Raw genomic sequence first — 21657 nt, 5'->3', positions numbered from 1 at the left:
TATATCTAACTGTTTTACCTTATTTTTATCCTCCTTGTCTTCTCTGTTTTCTTTGGTGTAAAGCTATATTGTGTCTGTTGCTGCCTCTTGGCAAGAACGCTATCAATCAACTCTTCTGGTTAAATAAACAAAATAAAATTAATTTAGTGTATTTCTGTTGTGGAAAGTCAATGCAAATGTTCCACGAAAAAAACCTGAAAATCCGCATTAAGCCTGGCTCACCTGCTGACTGGAACCAGGTGTGTTGAAACTGGGTTAAACGCTGAATTGTTGCTCCAGTGCCGCAGTTGTAAACCCCCCCCCCCCCCCCCCCCCGGTCTTCGCTCCGCCCCTCCCCCCAAACGGTCGGAGTGACTCGTGCGCATGCGCAAGAAGACCTTCCCATTCTTGAAGGCCATGTGGCTATCGTTGGTAAATAAATGCTAAATGTCCACTTCCGCCTCGTTTAGGCTACGTTTCAGCTAGATTCTGACTTCTTTCGAGCCGGACCAGCAGCCATGTCGGCGGGCGTCATGAACCTGCAGGCGCAGGTGGAGTCGGTGCTGGGCTCGCTGGTTAAAGCGGCTTCGGTGGAGTTGATAAAACTGTTCGAGAGTAGATACCGAGCGTCGGTGGTGGAGGTGGGCCTCACTGGGGGAGAGGAGGACAACAAATCCTGGGAGAGTCTGGACGACGTGTCCTGTGGGGACGGCAAACGCAGCATCGGGGTCCAAGTGGAAAAGGACATCCGTCTACCGCTGGATTATGGTGCGTGCTGTTTGGGTTTTGCATGCTCAGACTTTTTGGTTCTGGCTATAATAAATACAATTAAGATGAGCGCAGAATGGGGTTCGTCCAAAAGATAATCTATAAATACACTAAATGCCTGATGCACATTTGCAGAATATGCTTATACCTGACAAATCAGTAGCTCCAAAGTTTGCAGAGTGGTCCTTGTGTTTGGGAATGTGTCTGTATGGATAAACCCCTCCCCCTCCTCTCCGCAGACCCCCCTTTTCTCCAGGATGTTGGATATCGGAGGGAGCAGAATGAGGAGGTTGTGGAGGCCTGTCTCCTGTCCTCAGAAATCCCCCTGGCCGTGGAAACTGGCTGTAACGGTGCCCCTCTAAAGGTCAGTGAGAGGTTGCTTGATGTAAATCACCTGTGGATGGACACAATACAACAGCAGCTCACCACTAACTACTATTAAAACACACAACACTGGTGTGTAAACCCAAATATTAACACCAAAGTGTTCCCTGTCATGTCTTTTTTCTAGATTATCGCAGCAGACAACCTGGCGGAGCTGAGCGTCCTTCAGGCAGAGGTTGATAACGCTGCTGAGACAGAAGACCTGTTGGAGGGTAAGAGACCAAAACAACTGAGGAAATGGGGACTGCTGGGTAAAACTGAGTATTTGCTTGAGCTACATTTTTTAAAGAGGCATTAGAATGTAAAGCAGCTTTTACTTGTTGAATAAAAGACAGCTTAGATGGTCAAATGTAGCGTTCCAAAACATTGAAGCCGTGTGTGACCTGCTTTCTACGTAGAGAAAAACTCCTGTTCTGAGCAAAGCCGCGTCAACAGGTCGCACTCCTGCTACATCTACATGTTTCAACCAGGGATGCTGCAATCCCGTCGCGTGATTTTCGGAATCAAGTGGGGAAGATCAGATTTAACCATATAAACAACAAACATTACTTTTTAAATTCATCCTGAGAGATAGATATCGATAGGTTAGTTTTAAATTCAACAAGTTCCAGATCTTCCATATTTGACTGAGGTGTTGGAGGCGGAGAAGAGGGTGAACTAGAGGAAAAGCAGGCAGAATCCTCCCTATTCTATTTACAGGCCCCTGGGACGTAACAAGTGGGCGCGGTGCGTTTATTATTTGATGTTGACGGTTTTTTAGAATGAAGTTGTTAACGTAATTGACGCGTCACTACAGCCCTATTTAGGGTTGTCACGGTGTGAAAATGTAACCTCACGGTTATTGTGACCAAAATTATCACGGTTATCGGTGTTATCGCGGAATTTTTTAAAACGTGTTACTTTTTCGGACAACTACATAAACCCCGTATATCAGGAAAATATTGTCCTCAGTTTGTGTCTAAATTTTGCCTAAAATGTGTTATTTTGTAATTATGTTGTTTATTTGTTTACATTTTTCCCCTTTAGTCTTTAAAATACCAATATTTGCCCATAACTTCTTATTTTTTGTCTGTTTGATGTCATCATTTTAAAAATATTAGCTCAGATGATACTCAGTACTCAAGTAGCCTTCTAATCAGGTACTTTTTTACCCTTACTTGAGTAATAAACCCTATATCAGGAAAATATTGTCCTCGGATTGTGTCCTTCCAGTGAGCTTTGCAGATGTGGGAAAATGTCATCAGGCAGTAATCATTGTTAAATTCATGATTATTCTCGGAGAGAGACCAACTCTTATCTGCCCCTGGGAGCCCCGTAATGCATAGCGTCATTTCAACATGGGGGTGTCCGCGGCACGGTTTATATGCAGGTAGCGGCGCTGCGGCTGCTTTATATAGCGACTCGTTGCATTCTCCCTCAACCCAAATCGTCGGATCACGCATTTTAGCTAAAACGCTAACGTTAGCTTGCCTTGCGTTGACTGTAGAGTTGTGGGTGATGGACACGCAGATGTGTCATGAGATTTGAAGCGTTGCTGCCTTTCACAGACACTTTTTCTGCACGTGCTGCAAACAGGATAGTCGTCTTCTATCAACTGTCCTTCGGCATTCTTCAAATATCCAAAAGATGCCTGTACTTCCCACTTTGTCTTCTTTGAGGGATAATAAATGTCCTGAGCGCTGCCGTCTCCTCCTTTGGCCATTATTTCAGCTTTAGCTTCAAGAAAGTTTGGGTTGTAAACAACAAAGTGCGCATGTGCCGCCGGCAACTTCAGCAGATGATACGGTGGCTGGTAAGGGTCACCGCGCCTACATCGCAGCCACGGTAAACCCACCGAGATAATATATTTTTAAAAAACAAGACGGTTATTATTTTTGTCAACTTTTTTACCTGGGTTTACCACTACACCGGTTACCGTGACAACCCGAGCCCTATTGTAAACTGTCAGCATGCAGCTCACTACATTCATGTCCTGGTGGAGGAAAAATGATCTTTTTATAATGAGCTTTATTGTGTGTAGGGCAGCACAATATATCGCAAATATATCATCATCGCGATATCACCATGCACAATATGCATATCGCAAAGAACAGATAAATATCGCAATGAATGGTCAGCTCAAATGTTTGCTACACATAATGCATTCTGTCAATCGGACGGAAGCATGCTGGGTTTTTTAACTAATTAAATGGAGCTCTTCACCCATTTGGCCATTTAGGTGGGTTCTCATAGGTCAGACGCCCGCCCCCGAGGCGGACAGCACTTTATTTTGATCTTTAGCAAACACCTGAGTTAGCTTAGTTCTGCTCTTTCTGCTGATTCAGCTTTTTCCGGGATCCACTGATTGCCTTTTCTTGTTCCTTTCCTCACATCTTTAGCTTTTCTCATTTTTATGATTTTTTTTATCACCCCCAAATTCCACTACCTCTGCTCCGGTCCGCCCCCGCCTTCCGCAGCCGCTCGCTTCCGAACTCAATTTTTCTTGGTACCCGCTCTACAACGGCTCCGCTCCGGTGCGGAGACCTGAGGGGGGAAAAAAAGCATGCGCGGGATTTTCGAGATCTTGCGATACAGTCCGAGCAATAAACGCGGAAGTTAGATCCAAACACCCGTTGTGTGGGAGAAGCATCGGCATGAGCTGTTTAATCTGCCCATCATTTGTGTTGAGAGATCAGCAGTGTTTGGATCAACAAAGTGTGACTACTTTGATAGTGGAAACTGTATTTATGGCTTATTTTTGTGCATTTAAACTTCAGCCGCCATTGATAGTTGTTAAAAGTTGTTAAACCTGTGCATATGAAACAAAAAACGCCTTTTGTTTATCGATTTATTGTGAAAAACGGAAATTGTGCTTGCTCCTTTTCCTGTTGGGCAGTTATGATTTCTGTCCATTTACTGCGGAGGTGCTCCGGCGTCCGGCGAAAATAGGATCGATTCTATTTTTGCCGGACGCCGGAACAGAGGGCGGCGCACGGCGCCGCACTGCCGGAGCACGGCCGCAGTAGTGGAATTGCTCTGATTGACTACAACGGGACAGATTTTGCTCCGGCGTTCGTGTCGGAGCGGAGCGGAGGTAGTGGAATTTGGGGGTTACTTTGTTTTTCATTATTTTTGTTCCTGAGTTAAGTTTTTATTTATCGCAAGTAATATTATCATTGCAATATTAATCAATGTTATCGAATATCGCAGGTTTTCCTAATATCGTGCAGCCCTAATTGTGTGTGTTTTACTTGACCATTTATCACGGCTCTTGGGACGTTTTGAAAATCAAATAACACCTAAACGAACATTTTTTTTTGCTGATAACCTGCATAGATGAGTGTCTGTAGACATGTGTAATCATTAGTGTGGCAGTTTGGTGCAACCTACTTTAAATGTCATATTTCAGCCCAAAACCATAATTATATCATCTTCGGGTTAAAACTCTGCTCCACATTCATGTAGAAATAGCCGTGGCTGATGGCTAAGCTGAAAAACCTGACGTTGTCAGCAAATTACTACGTGGTTGCACTGCACTGGTCTCCATGTGAGGCAGCCGCACCTCCAGTAGAAGGAAAATATCTTCACACGGCTCCAGCAAGACTCTTTTTCAGCAGCCACCACTGAGTCTTCATGAATAACTTTACTGATAGTACTGTTGAGGGTGTTGTGATATGCATTCATTTATTTATAAAATAAGAGTTCTTTATTTAAAAGGGAAGTACTTACAGGTGCTGGCCAGTAAATTAGAATATCATCAAAAGGTTGAAAATATTTCAGTAATTCCATTCAAAACGTGAAACTTGTACATTATATTCATGCAATGCACACAGACCAATGTATTTCCGATGTTTATTACGTTTAATTTTGATATTTATAGGTGACAACCAATGAAAACATCAAATCTGGTATCTCAGAAAATTAGAATATTCTAAAGGCCAATGAAAAAATGTTTGTTTCTCTAATGTTGGCCAACTGAAAAGAATGAACATGAAAAGAATGTGCATGTATAGCACTCAATACTTAGTCGGGGCTCCTTTTGCCTCAATAACTGCAGTAATGCGGCGTGGCATGGACTCGATCAGTCTGTGGCACTGCTCAGGTGTTATGAGAGCCCAGGTTGCTCTGATAGTCGTCTTCAGCTCCTCTGCATTGTTGGGTCTAGCGTATTGCATCCTCCGCTTCACAATACCCCATAGATTTTCTATGGGGTTAAGGTCAGGCGAGTTTGCTGGCCAATCAAGGACAGGGATACCATGGTCCTTGAACCAGGTGCTGGTGGTTTTGGCACTGTGTGCAGGTGCCAAGTCCTGTTGAAAGGTGAAGTCTGCATCCCCATAAAGTTGGTCAGCAGCAGGAAGCATGAAGTGCTCTAAAACTTCCTGGTAGATGGCTGCATTGACCCTGGACCTCAGGAAACAGAGTGGGCCAACACCGGCAGATGACATGGCACCCCACACCATCACTGACGGTGGAAACTTTACACTGGACCTCATGCAACGTGGATTCTGTGCTTCTCCGCTCTTCCTCCAGACTCTGGGTCCTTGATTTCCAAAGGAAATGCAGAACTTGCTTTCATCAGAAAACATAACTTTGGACCACTCAGCATCAGTCCAGTCCTTTTTGTCCTTGGCCCAGGCAAGACGCTTCTTGCGCTGTTTCATGTTCAAGAGTGGCTTGACACACGGAATGCGACACCTGAATCCCATGTCTTTCATGAGTCTCCTCGTGGTGGTTCTTGAAGCGCTGACTCCAGCTGCAGTCCACTCTTTGTGGATCTCCCCCACATTTTTGAATGGGTTTGTCGTCACAATTCTCTGCAGGGTGCGGTTATCCCTAGAGCTTGTACACTTTTTTCTACCACATTTTTTCCGTCCCTTCGCCTGTCTGTTAATGTGCTTGGACACAGAGCTCTGCGAACAGCCAGCTTCTTTAGCAATCACCTTTTGTGTCTTGCCCTCCTTGTGCAAGGTGTCAATGATTGTCTTTTGGACAGCTGTTAAGTCAGAAGTCTTCCCCATGATTGTGGTGCCTTCAAAACAAGACTGAGGGACCTTTTAAAGGCCTTTGCAGGTGTTTTGAGTAAATCAGCTGATTAGAGTGGCAGCAGGTGTCTTCTATATTCAGCCTTTTCAGAATATTCTAATTTTTTGAGATACCAAATTTGGAGTTTTCATTAGTTGTCACTTATGAATATCAAATTTAAATGTAATGAACATTGGAAATACATTGGTCTGTGTGCATTGCATGAATATAATGTACAAGTTTCACGTTTTGAATGGAATTACTGAAATATTTTCAACCTTTTGATGATATTCTAATTTACTGGCCAGCACCTGTATGTTTACGCATTTAAGTACTTATCATACCATACCAAATGTAATTCTACATCACATTTAAAAGACAGCTTGACAGCTGACCAAAGTGCTGTACAGATACAAATTTAAACACAATAGAAGTAGTAAAAAGCACGATCAACAATAAAAACAACAAACCCAGAAAAGTAATTTATGAGTCTGGAAATGCGGGTCATAAAAGTGGGTCTTTAGAGATGACTTGAGCCCGGAGAGGGAATGAGCTGGTCTCACTGAGAGGGGAAGAACATTCCAGAGGATGGGGCAGCATGCACGAAAGCCCGCTCCCTCCTGATTTGTATTTCAGGGAGCTAATGTAGACATGGTAACGCAGGAGTGATGTGTTGATATTCGGCTCCGGTTTATCATGAAAAACACTGCTGCGGAGGAAGATGAAGCATTTTCTGCGAGGAAAGAGGAAGTCATCTGTAGTTGCTACACGGGCTAACTCTACTCGTTCATTGGTGCTCTGAACTTCTCAAGATTTTTTTTACTTCTCACCAGGAACGTTTACTGTTCAACTATTCAGAGTCTGAACAGTTGAACAGTAACCGTTCCTGGTGATAAGACGAGACTGTTTTTTCTAAAAGATCCTTATGAACAGTTGTGATGTTTTCCTTCTCTCAACAGGGACCGATCCTGAGACATCAACCCAAAGGTCACCCGTAAAACCAAAACTTATTGTGATTCAGCCGGTTACAAGCAGTTCCTCTTCTGAGGAGAACATGAAGTTTGTTTGTCCGTTAATCCTGAAATCCGAGTCTCCGGTTCCCAAACTGGATCATTCTGAACCCCAGCAGTCCGTTGTCAGCACCGCCAAGGGCACCGCCTACAGTCCATCTCCATCTGACGGAGCCGTGACTCCAGCTCAGGCCGGGGTATGGGAGCGGATCCACACACCCAAACAGACGGAGAACCACCTCCAGCTGAAACTGAAGTTCACCTGTGTGGATAAGAAGTTGCTGCAGCCATGTGGCGTGCAGCTGGTAGACGTGCTCAGGATTCCCAGGTCCGAGGTGAAGTCTGAGGCAGCCACAGCCAAGCCTCCCAGGTCATTCCAGCCTCTAACCAAGGATGTCCGTCGCCACCAAGGTCCCCACACGGGCCATCGGCTCTGCTGCTTCACCCGCTGTGGAGGAGGAATCTGGCGTCTCCGGAAGATCGTCACCCACTCCCGCGAAGGATACGTTTGCAGCATTTGTGCAAAAGCATTCAAGCGTAGGAAAATTCTGCGTCGACATGAGCGCTTCCACACCGGAGAAAAGCCGTACTCGTGTTCGGTGTGCGCCAAGACGTTCGCCTTGAGGAAGAGCCTCCGGCGCCACGTCAGGTTCCACACGGATGAGAGGCCGTACTGCTGCTCCCAGTGTGGAAAACCCTTCCGTCTGAGAGACAACCTGAAAGCACACCTGAGGTTTCACTCTGGAGAGAAACCTTTCAGCTGCGCCGAGTGTGGAAAAATGTTCCGAATTATGAGGAATTTAGAGAAACACAGACTCAGCCGGTGTGAAACGTTGGCTCCTTTGTTCCGGAAGATTGCTGGATTATAGCTGTGATGGATAACAGATCCAGCGTTGTCTACCTCAAACTGGAACGCTGCAGACAGCTGTCCTGTAAGGTTACCACCAGAACTCCTCAAACTCTCCATTCCAGGGAAAGCTGAAATGTTTTCCAAAGACAATAACTGGGACTGAATTTTCCTTTTCGGACCTTTTGTTAAATTCTTGTTATAAATTCCCTTGTTCTGTTGTAGTCCACATTTGGACAGAGACCCTTTACAAATCCAGGCTAATCTTAGCTCCTGTGGAATATTTGTGTTTTTTAGTAGAAAAGGAAATCCGACTAAACCCTCGTTGCTACTGCAGAAACTGGTCCTGGATGTTAGGAAGCAGATTTCCTGACATTTGATCAGAGCTGGAGGCAGCTGTGTGGATCAGAGAGTAAGCAGCGTCTGCCTCGACCCACTAAAGATGTCAAAATGATCGCTAAGACGAGCGAAAACAAAAATTTCACGAGTCTCTGCATTTTTCATTAAGTTGACAGTATGTTCTTCTATACTTATGTTTCCACTACTGAATGAATGTAACAGTTTTGCTTTAGGTTAGCAAAACAGATGGTGTAAAGCCATACAAGACATGAGTGAAATGCTTGATGCTCTCTATCACACAGGCCTGTGCTGTACGAGAGCTTCAGCGTGTAACCTGAGCAGGACTGCGTCTTTTATGTTTTAAAATGTGCAGAAGCTGAAAATGCTACTAAATGAGCCGTTACTGTTATGAATATTCATTACCATTACTGTTACCAGTTTTAGCTTTATAAAAACTTATTTTATCAATGTTTCTTTTGAATGTAATGGTTTATATCGGACTTGTTTTTTTGTTTGTTGTTGTTGTTGTTTTTTATAAAACTAACAGATGATTTTGTACTGAATCTTCAATGTTATTTGTTCTAGATGCGTTTTAGCCGGTTATATCTCTGTCTTCTGAAGCGGCTTATTTAGTGATCTGGCTGCTATAGAGATGTGTTTTATTCTGCAGCTGAAAAGGTTTTCATATGTTTGTATTAAAATCAAATCTTAAGCTAAAACTAGAGAAGGAAACTTACTTTATATTTGTTCAGTCCAATCTTGTTTTGCTGGTTTTGAGTCAATTAAAGGTGTGGAACTGTTGTTTAATAAGTCTGCGGTGGTCTCTAATAGGAATGAATGCCTTGTAAGTCACACTGGGGGGGGACAACACTGGTGCACTATTTTCAGGAATTCGAAGTGAGTCACGTCACAGCTGAGCTTCATACATTTGGACTTTTTTTTTCTCCTGATATTTGGACATCTCTGATTGGATAACAGCAATGTGACTCTACCACTGACTGCTTGTTTTGCAACATTGTTTTATGTCCAAAAATAACAAGCCCGGAGGAGTTATGTTGTGTGGTGGAGTTGCTAATGCTAAAGATTAGCTTCTACTAGTAGAAACCACAGACATTAAATACATAGATACCCAACAAAAAACACATTTTATTATGCTTTTTCACAAAATCAGACTCGTGTTATCGCATGATAATTAAAATATATACAATATAATTATATACAATATAATTAATCTAAATAAAAATATAGAATCAACTGGTAGGCTAGAAGTCAGTAGTAATCCCACCTGATCACACCTCTGAGTGACCTCCAGGAGAGAAGATGTCCACAGCACAAGGACGCGGCCCTGAGGTACTACTGCAGCTCGTCCAGGCGCTACATCTGCAGCATTTGTGCCCTAGAGGGCAAGCAGCTGAATGCAGCCTCAGAGACCTCCACTGTGCTGCGACGACAGCTGACCGTGAGTTCAATAATATGCTTCATCACCGTCTCAGGGTAGAAATATCCACCTGTGTCTGTTTTCAACAGGAGCAGCACTTCAAAATGCTCAGAGAGCAAATCACAGAATCCACCAACGGTCAGCGTGCTGTGAGTCTGGTTTCTGGAGTCCTTGCTGTGACTCTAAATTAGCGTTTCTCATGTCTGGCGTCTGCCTTCACAAACACAGAGACCCAGATCAAGTCCTGCTGATGTCTCAGCGGCGTCACGGTGGTCCTACTCTTTCTTTGGTTGATAGTTCTGTATTACGGTAAGAACTAGTTTGTCTTTCTCACTTGTGTTTTACCCACTGATGAGTTTTTGTCTTTGCCTACAGCCTACAACTACTCAGTGGAAAATCAGACCCTAATGGAGACGCTGGAGAAGCAGCAGAGCTGCGTGCGTCACATCTACTCCCATCATTGCTGGTAACTCCCTGCTACTTGAGTTGAGAGCATGAAAACAGAAATACGTCCACTTTTGGATTAGAACTGCTGTCATTGTTTAGTTAAGCTGAAAAAACGGAAAGCAAATATTGATTTCATTTAACTCAAACCTTCTTTCTCTTTCCTGCACAGAACATTTAGTTGCTGATTCTCTAAAGAGCCACAAAACTACAAAAACTGAAGAGAAAGGTAGAAAAGAGTCACTTTAAACATGGAGACAGATGTTAGCCTTCATCATCGTGTTTTTGCTTTATAATCAGCAGTGATGAATAAAGTAATTAGTGCATGGTTAAGCTGCATATCACATGTGTTTATGATTGACATTAACATCCTAAAAACCCTGTAATTTTCCCTCAGGAGTGGTCAGATTGGACATGAACACTGCCAGCCGCCTCCTTGGAGTTTCTGCGGACCTTCGAACAGCAGAGAGAGTGAAATCGGCTCCCATCAGCGACGAGCGTTTCAATGCAGACCCACAGATCCTCTCCACCCCCTGCTTCTCTTCCAGCATCCACATGTGGGAGGTGGAGGGCTGCTGGGACATTGCCGTGTCCTACATGAGCATCCAGAGAAAGAGCAAAGACAGCAGCAGCTTCGGGCAGAGCGTGGAGTCCTGGAGCCTGACCCACAGCGGTGAAGGGAAGCGGTTTGCTTTTCACAACAAACAAAAAAACGACTCTGGCTGCAGAGCAGCCGGGTGATGGTGGTGGTGAACTTTACAGGAGGCAGCATCACATTCAGAGCTGCGGATTCCAACAAAATGCAGCTGCACAAGTTTAAGGTGGAACTGACAAAGCCGGTGTGTTTGGGTTTCGGACTCCATCGAGTGGATCCACCCAGCAGAGCCACTATTGTGAAGGCATCATGATAATCCTGCAGTCTGTGACAACATTCAGCCAAACTACCTGAAAGCTTTTGACTTGCACTAAAACTACAACTCAGAGTCAACTTTAATATTGAAGCATTTTACTGTTTTGTTGTAAAGCGGGTTTTCAATGGTGATTGTCTGGAGGTCTTTATCCCAATGTAAATCATATTTTATAACACATTTTTATTAAAATAAAGAATCTGTTAAATTTTTTTACCTTGATTTAATACTTTTCATAAAAATTTGCTTTTATTTTATCTGAAAACTTCAAAAAAAAAATCTAATTGTTTTACTGTTGAAAGTTTTTTTCATAAACATTCTGTGGACCAATGAGAGAAAAGTGGAACTTTACGGAAGTGTGTGTGTGTGTGTGTGTCCAGATCCGTCTGGAGTAAAATTGTGTTGACAAAATCACAGCAACAGTCAGACAGTGGTGGTAGTATGATGGCCTGGGGAGTCAAGACACGGTGGTGGTAGTATGATGGTCTGGGGAGTCAGACACGGTGGTGGTAGTATGATGGCCTGGGGAGTCAAGACACAGTGGTGGTAGTATGATGGTCTGGGGAGTCAGACACGGTGGTGGAAGTATGATGGTCTGGGGAGTCAGACACGGTAGTGGTAGTATGATGGCCTGGGGAGTCAAGACACGGTGGTGGTAGTATGATGGTCTGGGGAGTCAGACACGGTAGTGGTAGTATGATGGCCTGGGGAGTCAAGACACAGTGGTGGTAGTATGATGGCCTGGGGAGTCAAGACACAGTGGTGGTAGTATGATGGTCTGGGGAGTCAGACACGGTAGTGGTAGTATGATGGCCTGGGGAGTCAAGACACAGTGGTGGTAGTATGATGGCCTGGGGAGTCAAGACACAGTGGTGGTAGTATGATGGTCTGGGGAGTCAGACACGGTAGTGGTAGTATGATGGCCTGGGGAGTCAAGACACAGTGGTGGTAGTATGATGGCCTGGGGAGTCAGACACGGTAGTGGTAGTATGATGGCCTGGGGAGTCAAGACACAGTGGTGGTAGTATGATGGCCTGGGGAGTCAAGACACAGTGGTGGTAGTATGATGGTCTGGGGAGTCAGACACGGTGGTGGAAGTATGATGGTCTGGGGAGTCAGACACGGTAGTGGTAGTATGATGGCCTGGGGAGTCAAGACACGGTGGTGGTAGTATGATGGTCTGGGGAGTCAGACACGGTAGTGGTAGTATGATGGCCTGGGGAGTCAAGACACAGTGGTGGTAGTATGATGGTCTGGGGAGTCAGACACGGTAGTGGTAGTATGATGGTCTGGGGAGTCAGACACAGTGGTGGTAGTATGATGGCCTGGGGAGTCAAGACACGGTGGTGGTAGTATGATGGTCTGGGGAGTCAGACACGGTGGTGGAAGTATGATGGTCTGGGGAGTCAGACACGGTAGTGGTAGTATGATGGTCTGGGGAGTCAAGACACGGTGGCGGTAGTATGATGGTCTGGGGAGTCAGACACGGTGGTGGAAGTATGATGGTCTGGGGCTGCTCTGATGTAAACTAGTGGAACATGCTGAAGGACAATAAATGACCTTTGACCTAAAGCAGGCATGAAAACCCTCCAGTGTGTCTGAATCATTAATTATGTGAGAACCTGGTTCTATCTGTTAAACATCTTAACTACACGGCTGGAAGAAACACGAGCTTCACATTTAAACTATTACAGAGGAGACAAAATCTTCACATTTATTAGAAAAAAATACACGAACAATTTTGTAACAAAAACAAAGAAAATGTTTCACATAAACTAAAGGCAGTGTCCAGCCTGAGAAGCCATCGACAGGAACGAAGAGGTTTTCTAAACCTATAACAGCTGCAGGTTCAGTTTTCAAAACATTGAAAAGTTTGGGGGGAAAAAGCACCAAAAACGAGTTAAATGTTTCTGAACATCCTCTGGTAACGTCAACTCGACGTGCTCCGACCTCAACAGGACAAGAAAGGGACAGTCGTCCTTAAATATGGAAAGTTTTAACAATATTTTGTTATAAACATGTAAAAAAAAACTGTTCAAGTACAAAATAGTGAAAGTTTGACTCATCAGTAGAGGAATATAATCTAACCTGTCGTTTCACAGGTTTGTCATTCAAAACCCATCTAATAACAGTTCTTTAAATGGCCGGTGTGCAGAGGTTTCCATTACTTCACCGTTCCCAGGTTCTGGTTCCTGATGGAGCACCAGGCTTTAAACACGTTTCTGCGAAACAAAAAACGCGTCAAGAGTTCTGAGTTTGAGACAGAAAAATTTAACATTTGCGTGTCAGAGCTGAGCACACCTGCAGTGGGTGGCCACACATTCATTACTGCAGTACTCTTTGTCCCAGTCGTCACTGTCCACAGCTGGGTTGTTGCAGCCGGCCCTCACACACACGGGGGTGGGTTCACTAGACACGCTCACCTCCATCTCATCCTGCAACACACAGCAAAAGGTTTCAAGTCTTCTTACAGCAGAAACATTTTAAACTTAATGTTGACGGTTTTCAGGGACGTCCACCTCGTCTGAATCCAGAACCGTGACTACATCGTCCACCTGATTGCCTGAAGAAGCAGCAGAACCTGCAGCAGCTGAACTGGGTACAATAATTTGTGCCGACTCTTTGCCCTGGAGGGACTGGATGGAGCCGGGAACTATCTTTATCTGGAGCGGAGGTGGAGGAGTAGCTGTGACGGACACAGCGTGGCCTTGATTGGCGCCTCCCTCTTGGGGTTTGGCCTGTAGAGGCGGAGGGGTTGGAGCCATCTGCTGGAGCCGAGGAGGAGGAGGTGCATTCTGCATCTGCTGCAGTGGAGGAGGCTGACGAGGGGTGTTGGAAACCATCAGAGTGGGCTGCAGTGTGTGGACCCCCCCCGGCAACAGAGTCACCACCTGCCCCCCCGCCTGCAGCATGTGCTTTGGGATGATGATCTTGGTGATGGTCTGGGTTGGAGGCACGGTTGCTGCAGCAAAAGAGCCTTCGTTTGCTCCAGGGCGGGAACAAGTGGTCATCTCTGGAACGTCCAGGATGATGTTGGAGGCACAAATGTTGGCGATGGTGTTCTCTTCTGGGCTGATGTTGGATGTAGGGGCTGCAGAAGTCAGATCAATGATAGGCGGAGGTGGAGAAGGGGTCAACTCCATCTCGTTAGTGGAACACTGGGAAGAGACAGTAAAACAAACATACATAAGAGGGAATAAAAGCAACAGTTACTCTCCTGTAAAACAACCTGTTACCTGTGACAGCTGGCTGGCTCTGTAAGCTGCCAGCGCCTTTAAATAGTCCTTTTTAGCTGCTTCCGTCTTCCTCTTGTACACCTACAGGAGAACCCCAGTTAAAAGGCGGCATGCTTCTGAATCCTCATTAAAAGCATCCACACGGTACCTGTTTCTGCTCCTCTGCCAGGCTGTCCCACATGGAGGCAACAATCTTTGACACTTCTCCAAAGGAGGCGTTGGGGTTCTGGCCCTTAATGGCTACCTGGGTGTCTCTGAAGAACAGCGCGTACGCTGAAACTGGCTTCTGGGGCTCATTGGGATCTTTCTTCTTCTTAACTTTCTTCCCACCTGCTGCTTCAGCCAATGCAGCAGGCTTCACCCCACCCCTCCTGCCTGTGGCAGGGGAGGCAAAGGATGGGGGAGCTGGGTTTAAGGACATGTTGGAGACGACGGAGGAGGACGAAAGAAGCACGGGCGAGTCGACCAGCACACTCCTCTGCGAGGGGAGAGAAAGCGGGAGTTTTCCATCACTTTCCACATCCAGATGTTCAGCTTCAGGGTTTAAAACATGTCATATGATGATGGATGTTTCGTTAGAACAGATGCACACGTCTCTGTCCTTACCTTGAAGTCTTCCACGTCTTCGTCCTGCAAGGAACCAGCAGGAGACGGCGTTGCTGACAGCGGCTGCTCAGGCGCCTCCGAGTGATGACCCAGAGTTAGCTCTGACTGGTTGGTCATGGTGAGGTGACTGCTCCCCAGCAGGCCTTGGCCCACGTCACCAAGCTGAACATCGATGGTCACGGGGGGCGAGTGGCTGAAAGGTGAGCCACTGGTGTTTCCCAGTTCCTGGAGAAGGATCAGGGCACACAAGCATCGTAATGCAACAGTAATAGATGTTTATAGATGCCTCACCAGGGAGATACATGGGTTATAATCGTTTTTAAGACTGATTATAATAATAATAATGCATTGAACTGATATAGCGCTTTTCTAGACACCCAAAGACGCTTTCACACACTCTCACATTCACACACTGCTAGTGATGGTAAGCTACTTGTAGCCACAGCCGCCCTGGGGAGGTCTGACAGAGGCGAGGCTGCCATTTGGCGCCGTCGGCCCCTCTGACCACCACTAACACAGGCAAGGCAGAATGAGTATAAATAGAATAATCTGATTTTGTATTTTAAAAAAAGACTTTCTGTGAATAAAAAAAATGTTACTGTTGTGAATCCATACTGAACACAACTAAGTATCAGACAACATTTTGAGGGATATTTCCTTGATTTTCTCCGTCAACAAGCCTTTGCCTCTTGGCTGGTACTCACCAGGGCCAAAGAACTTAGCAAGGGACCCCCTCCAGTTTGGCCCAAAGTCCCCAGGTTCACAAAGTTGGAGGCAAAGGAGGGATCATTGGCCTCTACCACCAGATTGCTCACCAGGCTTTGGGAGCCTGCAGACCCATCTGTTAACTCAAAGTGGGACACAGCATCACTGATGCCCAGGGTGGGGTGTGGATGAAGGGAAATTGGGGGAATTTCAAAAACTTCATCCCCGAGACTAGGTGTGTGAAATGTCTGCTGCATGTGGGAAAAACAGAGAAACTGATCAGTAATTTAAACAATAACAATAAGTAGGTGAACGTTCTCAGGTAAGAAGTTAAGTTACTAACCTCAGCAGACAGAAAGTGATGACCAGCTCCACTGACGCTGAGGTAACTATCCCTACCGCCAGCAAACTACAACAGATCGCTGGCATTAAACTAACACAACAGGTAGTTTTACTTAAATAAATCCACATGAGCGTTACTCACCTTACTCTCCTCCGCGTATTCGCCGTACGCCTGGCTGTCCAAAAACTCCGAATCAACGTTTGAGGAACCATCCGACAAACCAGAATAGAAGTTTAGATCCATGTCAAACTTGGTTACTTCACATGAACGTTCTCACTTTTCATATATAGTTAATCTAAATGGTCTTCCCTGTTTGATTTTCATTTGGGCCAACTGATCAGAACTGCTAGCCGCTAACTAGCCAAACACTGGCGCTCTGCCTCCTCCTGACCGTCAAAGTCCGGGAAATAAAGCTAACTTCTGTTGGATTTGAACTAAAAATTAGAACATTAGAATTTGGGTGATTTTTTGCCAACAACAGACAAACAAACCAAAATTTCTTTCACAGATGTATCGAGGAAATTCCCGTGTGGGCTAAAGTTTACAGAAGGCCTTGACCAAACGCATTGAAACGGCGGAAGCTCATGCTGCGTTCACGTACAGTCAGTAAACGTAAAATAACTTCCATGTCACTTCATTTTCTAGGAGCAATGACCACTTTTATACGTTTTGATAGTTTACGATTTTACATCTGTTTATAATAACATATGGGGTCTCCTTGATGTAATCATAACTAGCACTTATTCCAGATTAGAGAACCATAGTTGTTTAAAGAGGAGTAACCCAATGAGATGTGCCATTTTAAACAAAATAAAGAAAACAAAGAAAGCAGATGTTATTAATCCCAATGTCGTAATCTGTATTAAATGCAATTACTAAAATTCCCGAAAAACTTTATAGAGGACTGACATGTTTCCCTGTTTTAAGCTAACGTGTCTGGCATTTCTATGGAACTAGGATTGGGACAATATTCAGCGTAACTTGTACCAAGTTTTGTAACATCAAACATGTTTCATCACATGTAACTTTTGATTCGTAACTTGTAACTTTGGATTCGTAACTTGTAACTTGAGTTTTCTAACTTGTAATTCTCAATTCGTACTTGTATTTCTTGTTTTGTAGCAGGAACACGGCATGAGTGTGTACAAAATATTGTGTTTTGTACATGTATTTTTTATTTTGTAAAACCAAACTTTTATTTTGTACATTTACTACTCATTTTGTAACATCAAACATTCATTCAGAATTGATTGAAGCTGACTGACTATTTAAAACAGCAAAGACATTTACAACAGCCACTGGAAAGTTTGTTCCAATAAACACAACATATGATGTAGATTTTCTAAGTGATTTACTGATGGAAAATGCACCATCACGTATTTATCACAATGGAGCACACTAATAATTGCAGTGATGACGACTGCAAGTCAGAAGCATGTGAACGGATGGAGGTTTGTTTTACAGATGACAACCTTTATTATGAACTTACAGAGTCTAACTCTTGTGAACAGCAGAAATCTGTTCCTACAGAATCTTCAGATAAAGAAGAGAAATCAGATGAACACACAGAGAAAATAGACTACACCACACCATACCATTTATTTAAAAAGCACATTTTAATAACACTGCATGTCTGCTGACCAAAGTGCTGAGGGTCAAACACAGAAAAACAGCAATAAAAAAACAACACAATAAAACAGAAAAGTCTTTAAAACTGATTTAAAATGAGAGAGGGAAGAGCAGACATGAACGCTCGCTCACCTCGCGATTTACATCTCATAGGTGGTACACAGAGCAGCAGACGGTCAGTTGACCTCAGAGCCCAATTTGGCATGTAGGAACTGATCAAGCCAGAGAGACATCCTGGGGCAGAGCCATTAAAAATCTTAAAGACAAAGCTTGAACTTGACATGTAAGTTCACAGGTAACCAATGCAGATGTACCAGAACGGGTGTGATGTGGGAACGCCTGTTAGTGTTTGTCAGGTACCTGGCTGCAGCGTTCGGAACCACCTGGAGTCGATTTAGAGCTGAAGCTGAAACACCAAACTTGGTATAATCGTAACAGGAAGTAATAAAAGCATGAATGACAGATTTTAAGTGCGGCCACTTCAAAATCGATTTTAGACGTATTAGACGCCGCAACAAGCCTTCCCCGGAACTGTGCTGCTCTGGGCGGCTGCATGTTGGAGTAGCTCTGTTGACTATATGTAAGTTTAGCCTTTTCTTGGGCATTTTTTCTTCTAGTTTCTCAAGAAAAACAGTATTTTTTGGACACATTACTGTTCTGTTCCTGGTGCTGTGAAGATTGGAGGATTTTTACTGCGTTTTTTTAGCTTTTTTCACTTTTTGAGCATTTGTTATGATGCGTAACCATGGCAACAAGCTGTTTACAATCGGGAGCAGCTGATTAACATTGGAAAGGCTAAAATAATACCTCAACTGAAGCCACAAATCCCAAATGAGCTAAAACGTAAAAAGCGTGGGTGCAGAGCGGGAGCAAAACGGAGACAGAGAAGGAAGAAATTCAAACCATCTCTTCCATCGATCATAATGGGCAATGTGAGATCATTGGCCAACAAGATGGAGGAACTCCAAGCCCTTTCAATGACTCAGCCAGAGTATCGGCAGTTTCGGAGCCGCTGGAGGAGATAATGCAAAGAAGGATTCTCCAGAGAATCAAGAAAATGATGGACAACCCTGAGCGTTCTCTTCACAAGACTGTCCGACAACGGAAGAGTGTCTTCAGTCAGAGGCTTCTTCAGTTTGGCTGCAACACTGACCGCTACTGGAGATCCTTCCTGCCAACAGCCATTGTAATATACAACAACTCTTTGATGACTTGATTATTATTATTATTCTGAGCTACTACAGCAATCAATTTCCCTCTGGGATTACTAAAGTATTTTTGAATTTGAATTGAATTGAACCACAGCATTTATCTAATGTACCATCGTGATACCTGGCTGCATCAAGATTTACCCCAAGGCTAGTCACACACTGCTTTGGGCTAAACCAGAGAACAGGAGTGACAGGAGAAGAATGGGATTGATCCATAAGAATGACTTCTGTCTTAAGCTCATTTAACTTCAGAAAATTGTTCAGCCAACTCCTGACCTTGGCTAAGTATTTATCAAGAGAGTGGGCATTTGAGTCATTCATGGCCGGGTAGATTGACAATCATCTCATAAATATGGTAACCAAGGCCATATTTCTTCAGGATTTTGCCTAAGGGGAGGATATAAATTGAAAACAGACACCAACATCAATGATATTTGTCATGTGTGTGCTGATTTAAAGATGCATAAATAATAACACAAAAGAGCCTGTAATTAAAGTCGGCAAAAAGTTTTCCTCTGAAATTGAAAGTGAGATTAAATTACTACAGTTTTTTTCAAAATCAGGGTCTTCATTTGCACAACTTTGGTAGGTTTATTGAACATTTTAACAGTGATGATTGCTACGGGACTGCTAAACATTAGAATACTCCACTTGCCTCTTTATTTGTTGTGTTCCATGTCCTTTCTATGTAATTTCGTAGTTCATGAACCATTAGACACGACTCTGAGGCAGTTTATGGAAAAAAGAAAGTCCGTTCCTATGCCAGCGGCTGAAACCAGAGCCATTGCTGACTCTCAGCATGATGAAACACATGGGAGTCACCCACACAGAAATGTGTTTGTAGATCACGAATCACAGCCGTTCAGGGTGATTTTACATCACATATTGAAACGTCTGATCAATTAGAGCCTTATGTGATTCAGTATAATAGACACAGCGAGCCGGAGGTCGTCCATATGGACGATAAAGTGGATGTATGGGGTCTTGGCCGTGTTATTTTCTCTCTATCTTGGTTGGAATCTTTTTCCAGCATTTGAGGATTTTGATGTTTTGAAGAAACTTGAATTCCATGACCTTCCTGACAAAAAACTATTGACTCAAAAGTGGCAAGCGGATTATTATTTTTTAGGGATATAGAAATGTAAAGAGAAATTTATTAAAAGCTTCTACAAAGAGACATTTTTTTATGTAAACAGTATTCGAAATATCAAATGCATACAGAAAAGAGGATTCCCTGACACAAACGATCCAATTGAAAAAGAAGATCCAAAAGAAAAATCGGACATATTCCCAGCAGAAAGAAACGGACTCGCATCTTGTTGAGGTTAAAACAAAGAGGAAGCATTTAGAGGGCGTTAGAAACACTTTCTCCCAAATGTTCAAACTCATAAAGAGCTGCTTTTGACAGATAATTCCACCCATCCATCCAGCCACACTGGAAGGAAGTAGTGTAGTTATAATGACTCTTTGATGCCACGCCGGTGCCATGATGAAGGTTGGCAAAAAGACTGTTTACACACATTTAAACTCTATTAAAGCTAGTCAAAACAAGGCAGTTTGTACACTTTTGTCCCTTTTATTTAGTTGACTTCACAGCAAAATGGTTAATAGTGTGCTGTGTGCAGCTGGCTGCACTAACAGGCAAGAATGTAAACTCAGCTCACCTTTTTTTATTTCACTGATGGATAATGAGGACAGAGATGAACCGCAGCAATCAAACGAACTAGCAGCCCTCAAAGTATGCTCAGATTTGCTGCAAACACATTTTACCAGGTAAGGTGAACGTTAATATCTTTCATGATGGAGGCGGAGACTATGGGCCCATATATGGGCAGGCCCATTGTTCTTCACCAGAGGCTTTGTTATTGGCAGTGTGCACCCCCATAAATGTTGCATCAAAATGACCAGCTCGGCCGTAGGAAGTGTGGTATTTCATGACTTTTGGGTGATTGTCCCAACGTCACCCCAAAACCATAGTTTTAAGATGATTACCCCAGCATCATCCCAAGATTTATTTATGCATTCATGCCCCATTGCAACTTGAACGGGGCTGCACAGTGGCGCAGTGGTTAGAGCTGTTGCCTTGCAGCAAGAAGGTCCTAGGTTCGCTTCCCAGCCTGGGATCTTTCAGCATCTCCTTGTGCATGCGTGGGTTCTCTCCGGGTACTCCGGCTTCCTCCCACAGTCCAAAAACACGTCAACATTTTAGGTTGATTGGTCTGTCTAAATTGTCCCTAGGTGTGAGTGTGTGTGTGCATGATTGTTTGTCCTGCGTTGCCCTGCGATGGACTGGTTCTCTGTCCACGGTGTACCCCGCCTGATTGCCCATTGACCGCTGGGGATAGCCCCCCCCCAGGACCCTACGTGGACAAAGTGGGTTCAGACAATGGATGGATGGATGGCAACTTGAACGGCAGCGTGCACCACCTCAAACGTTACCTCACGACGACTGGCTCGGCCATGGGAAATGTGGTATTTCATGACTTTGGGAAAGGAAGTGGAGCCGAGAGGGACAGAGCAAATGATTGACACTCATAAACTCTGAACCAATGTGGCTACGAGCTAATCTGAAGCACGGAGCTTGGAGCCGAGTTACGAACTACCTGAGTGAACTTGAAGCTAAGAGGAAGCTTACAGAGTTTTTCAGGCACTTTTAGCCAGATAAACACGGTTGAGAAACTCAGAAGTGAGACATGCATCAATTCTGTGGTCCCCCTCAGAGAGCTCCAGTGTTGGCCCAGGACACCAAATGGGCTAGGACTGCCCCTGTGTGTGTGTGTGTGTGTACACTGTTTAGTGGTTGTCC

The 21657-nt window shown here is 44.3% G+C and overlaps 2 protein-coding genes and 1 pseudogene across 2 annotated transcripts; 2 read left to right on the top strand and 1 right to left on the bottom strand.

The window, feature by feature from the left end:
• The first annotated feature begins 378 nt into the window (after positions 1-378).
• On the top strand, positions 379-8185 carry si:rp71-1g18.1 (uncharacterized). The gene is made up of 4 exons (XM_015957396.3): positions 379-747; positions 987-1111; positions 1259-1343; positions 7095-8185. Exons 1-4 carry the CDS (start codon positions 498-500, stop codon positions 8012-8014), a joined length of 1380 nt encoding a protein of 459 aa, XP_015812882.3. The 5' UTR covers positions 379-497; the 3' UTR covers positions 8015-8185.
• Positions 8186-9610: 1425 nt separating this feature from the next.
• LOC129164831 (E3 ubiquitin/ISG15 ligase TRIM25-like) lies at positions 9611-11200 on the top strand (annotated as a pseudogene).
• A 1858-nt stretch (positions 11201-13058) lies between these two features.
• Positions 13059-16386, bottom strand: tox4a (TOX high mobility group box family member 4 a). The gene is made up of 9 exons (XM_015957395.3): positions 16153-16386; positions 16012-16077; positions 15668-15919; positions 14964-15188; positions 14506-14835; positions 14358-14438; positions 13641-14279; positions 13423-13556; positions 13059-13343 (listed from the first exon to the last, which is right to left on the bottom strand). Exons 1-9 carry the CDS (start codon positions 16252-16254, stop codon positions 13286-13288), a joined length of 1887 nt encoding a protein of 628 aa, XP_015812881.3. The 5' UTR covers positions 16255-16386; the 3' UTR covers positions 13059-13285.
• Positions 16387-21657: the final 5271 nt, after the last annotated feature.

The sequence above is a fragment of the Nothobranchius furzeri genome, chromosome 11, assembly GCF_043380555.1.
Source record: "Nothobranchius furzeri strain GRZ-AD chromosome 11, NfurGRZ-RIMD1, whole genome shotgun sequence".
In the NCBI taxonomy this organism is placed as follows: Eukaryota; Metazoa; Chordata; class Actinopteri; order Cyprinodontiformes; family Nothobranchiidae; genus Nothobranchius; species Nothobranchius furzeri.
This window is presented reverse-complemented; position numbering and strand designations above follow the sequence as displayed.

What these genes read in the sequence shown, in the direction of transcription:
- tox4a (XM_015957395.3), bottom strand. Translation starts at nt 16,254, where the DNA reads ATGGATCTAAACTTCTATTCTGGTTTGTCGGATGGTTCCTCAAACGTT. An exon ending in AAGACGTGGAAGACTTCAAG is followed by an intron (nt 14,836 to 14,963) that starts GTAAGGACAGAG and finishes CTCCCCTCGCAG; the next exon opens with AGGAGTGTGCTGGTCGACTC. An exon ending in TGTGTGGCCACCCACTGCAG is followed by an intron (nt 13,344 to 13,422) that starts GTGTGCTCAGCT and finishes TTTGTTTCGCAG; the next exon opens with AAACGTGTTTAAAGCCTGGT.
- si:rp71-1g18.1 (XM_015957396.3), top strand. Translation starts at nt 498, where the DNA reads ATGTCGGCGGGCGTCATGAACCTGCAGGCGCAGGTGGAGTCGGTGCTG. An exon ending in CCGTCTACCGCTGGATTATG is followed by an intron (nt 748 to 986) that starts GTGCGTGCTGTT and finishes TCCTCTCCGCAG; the next exon opens with ACCCCCCTTTTCTCCAGGAT. An exon ending in GTAACGGTGCCCCTCTAAAG is followed by an intron (nt 1,112 to 1,258) that starts GTCAGTGAGAGG and finishes TCTTTTTTCTAG; the next exon opens with ATTATCGCAGCAGACAACCT.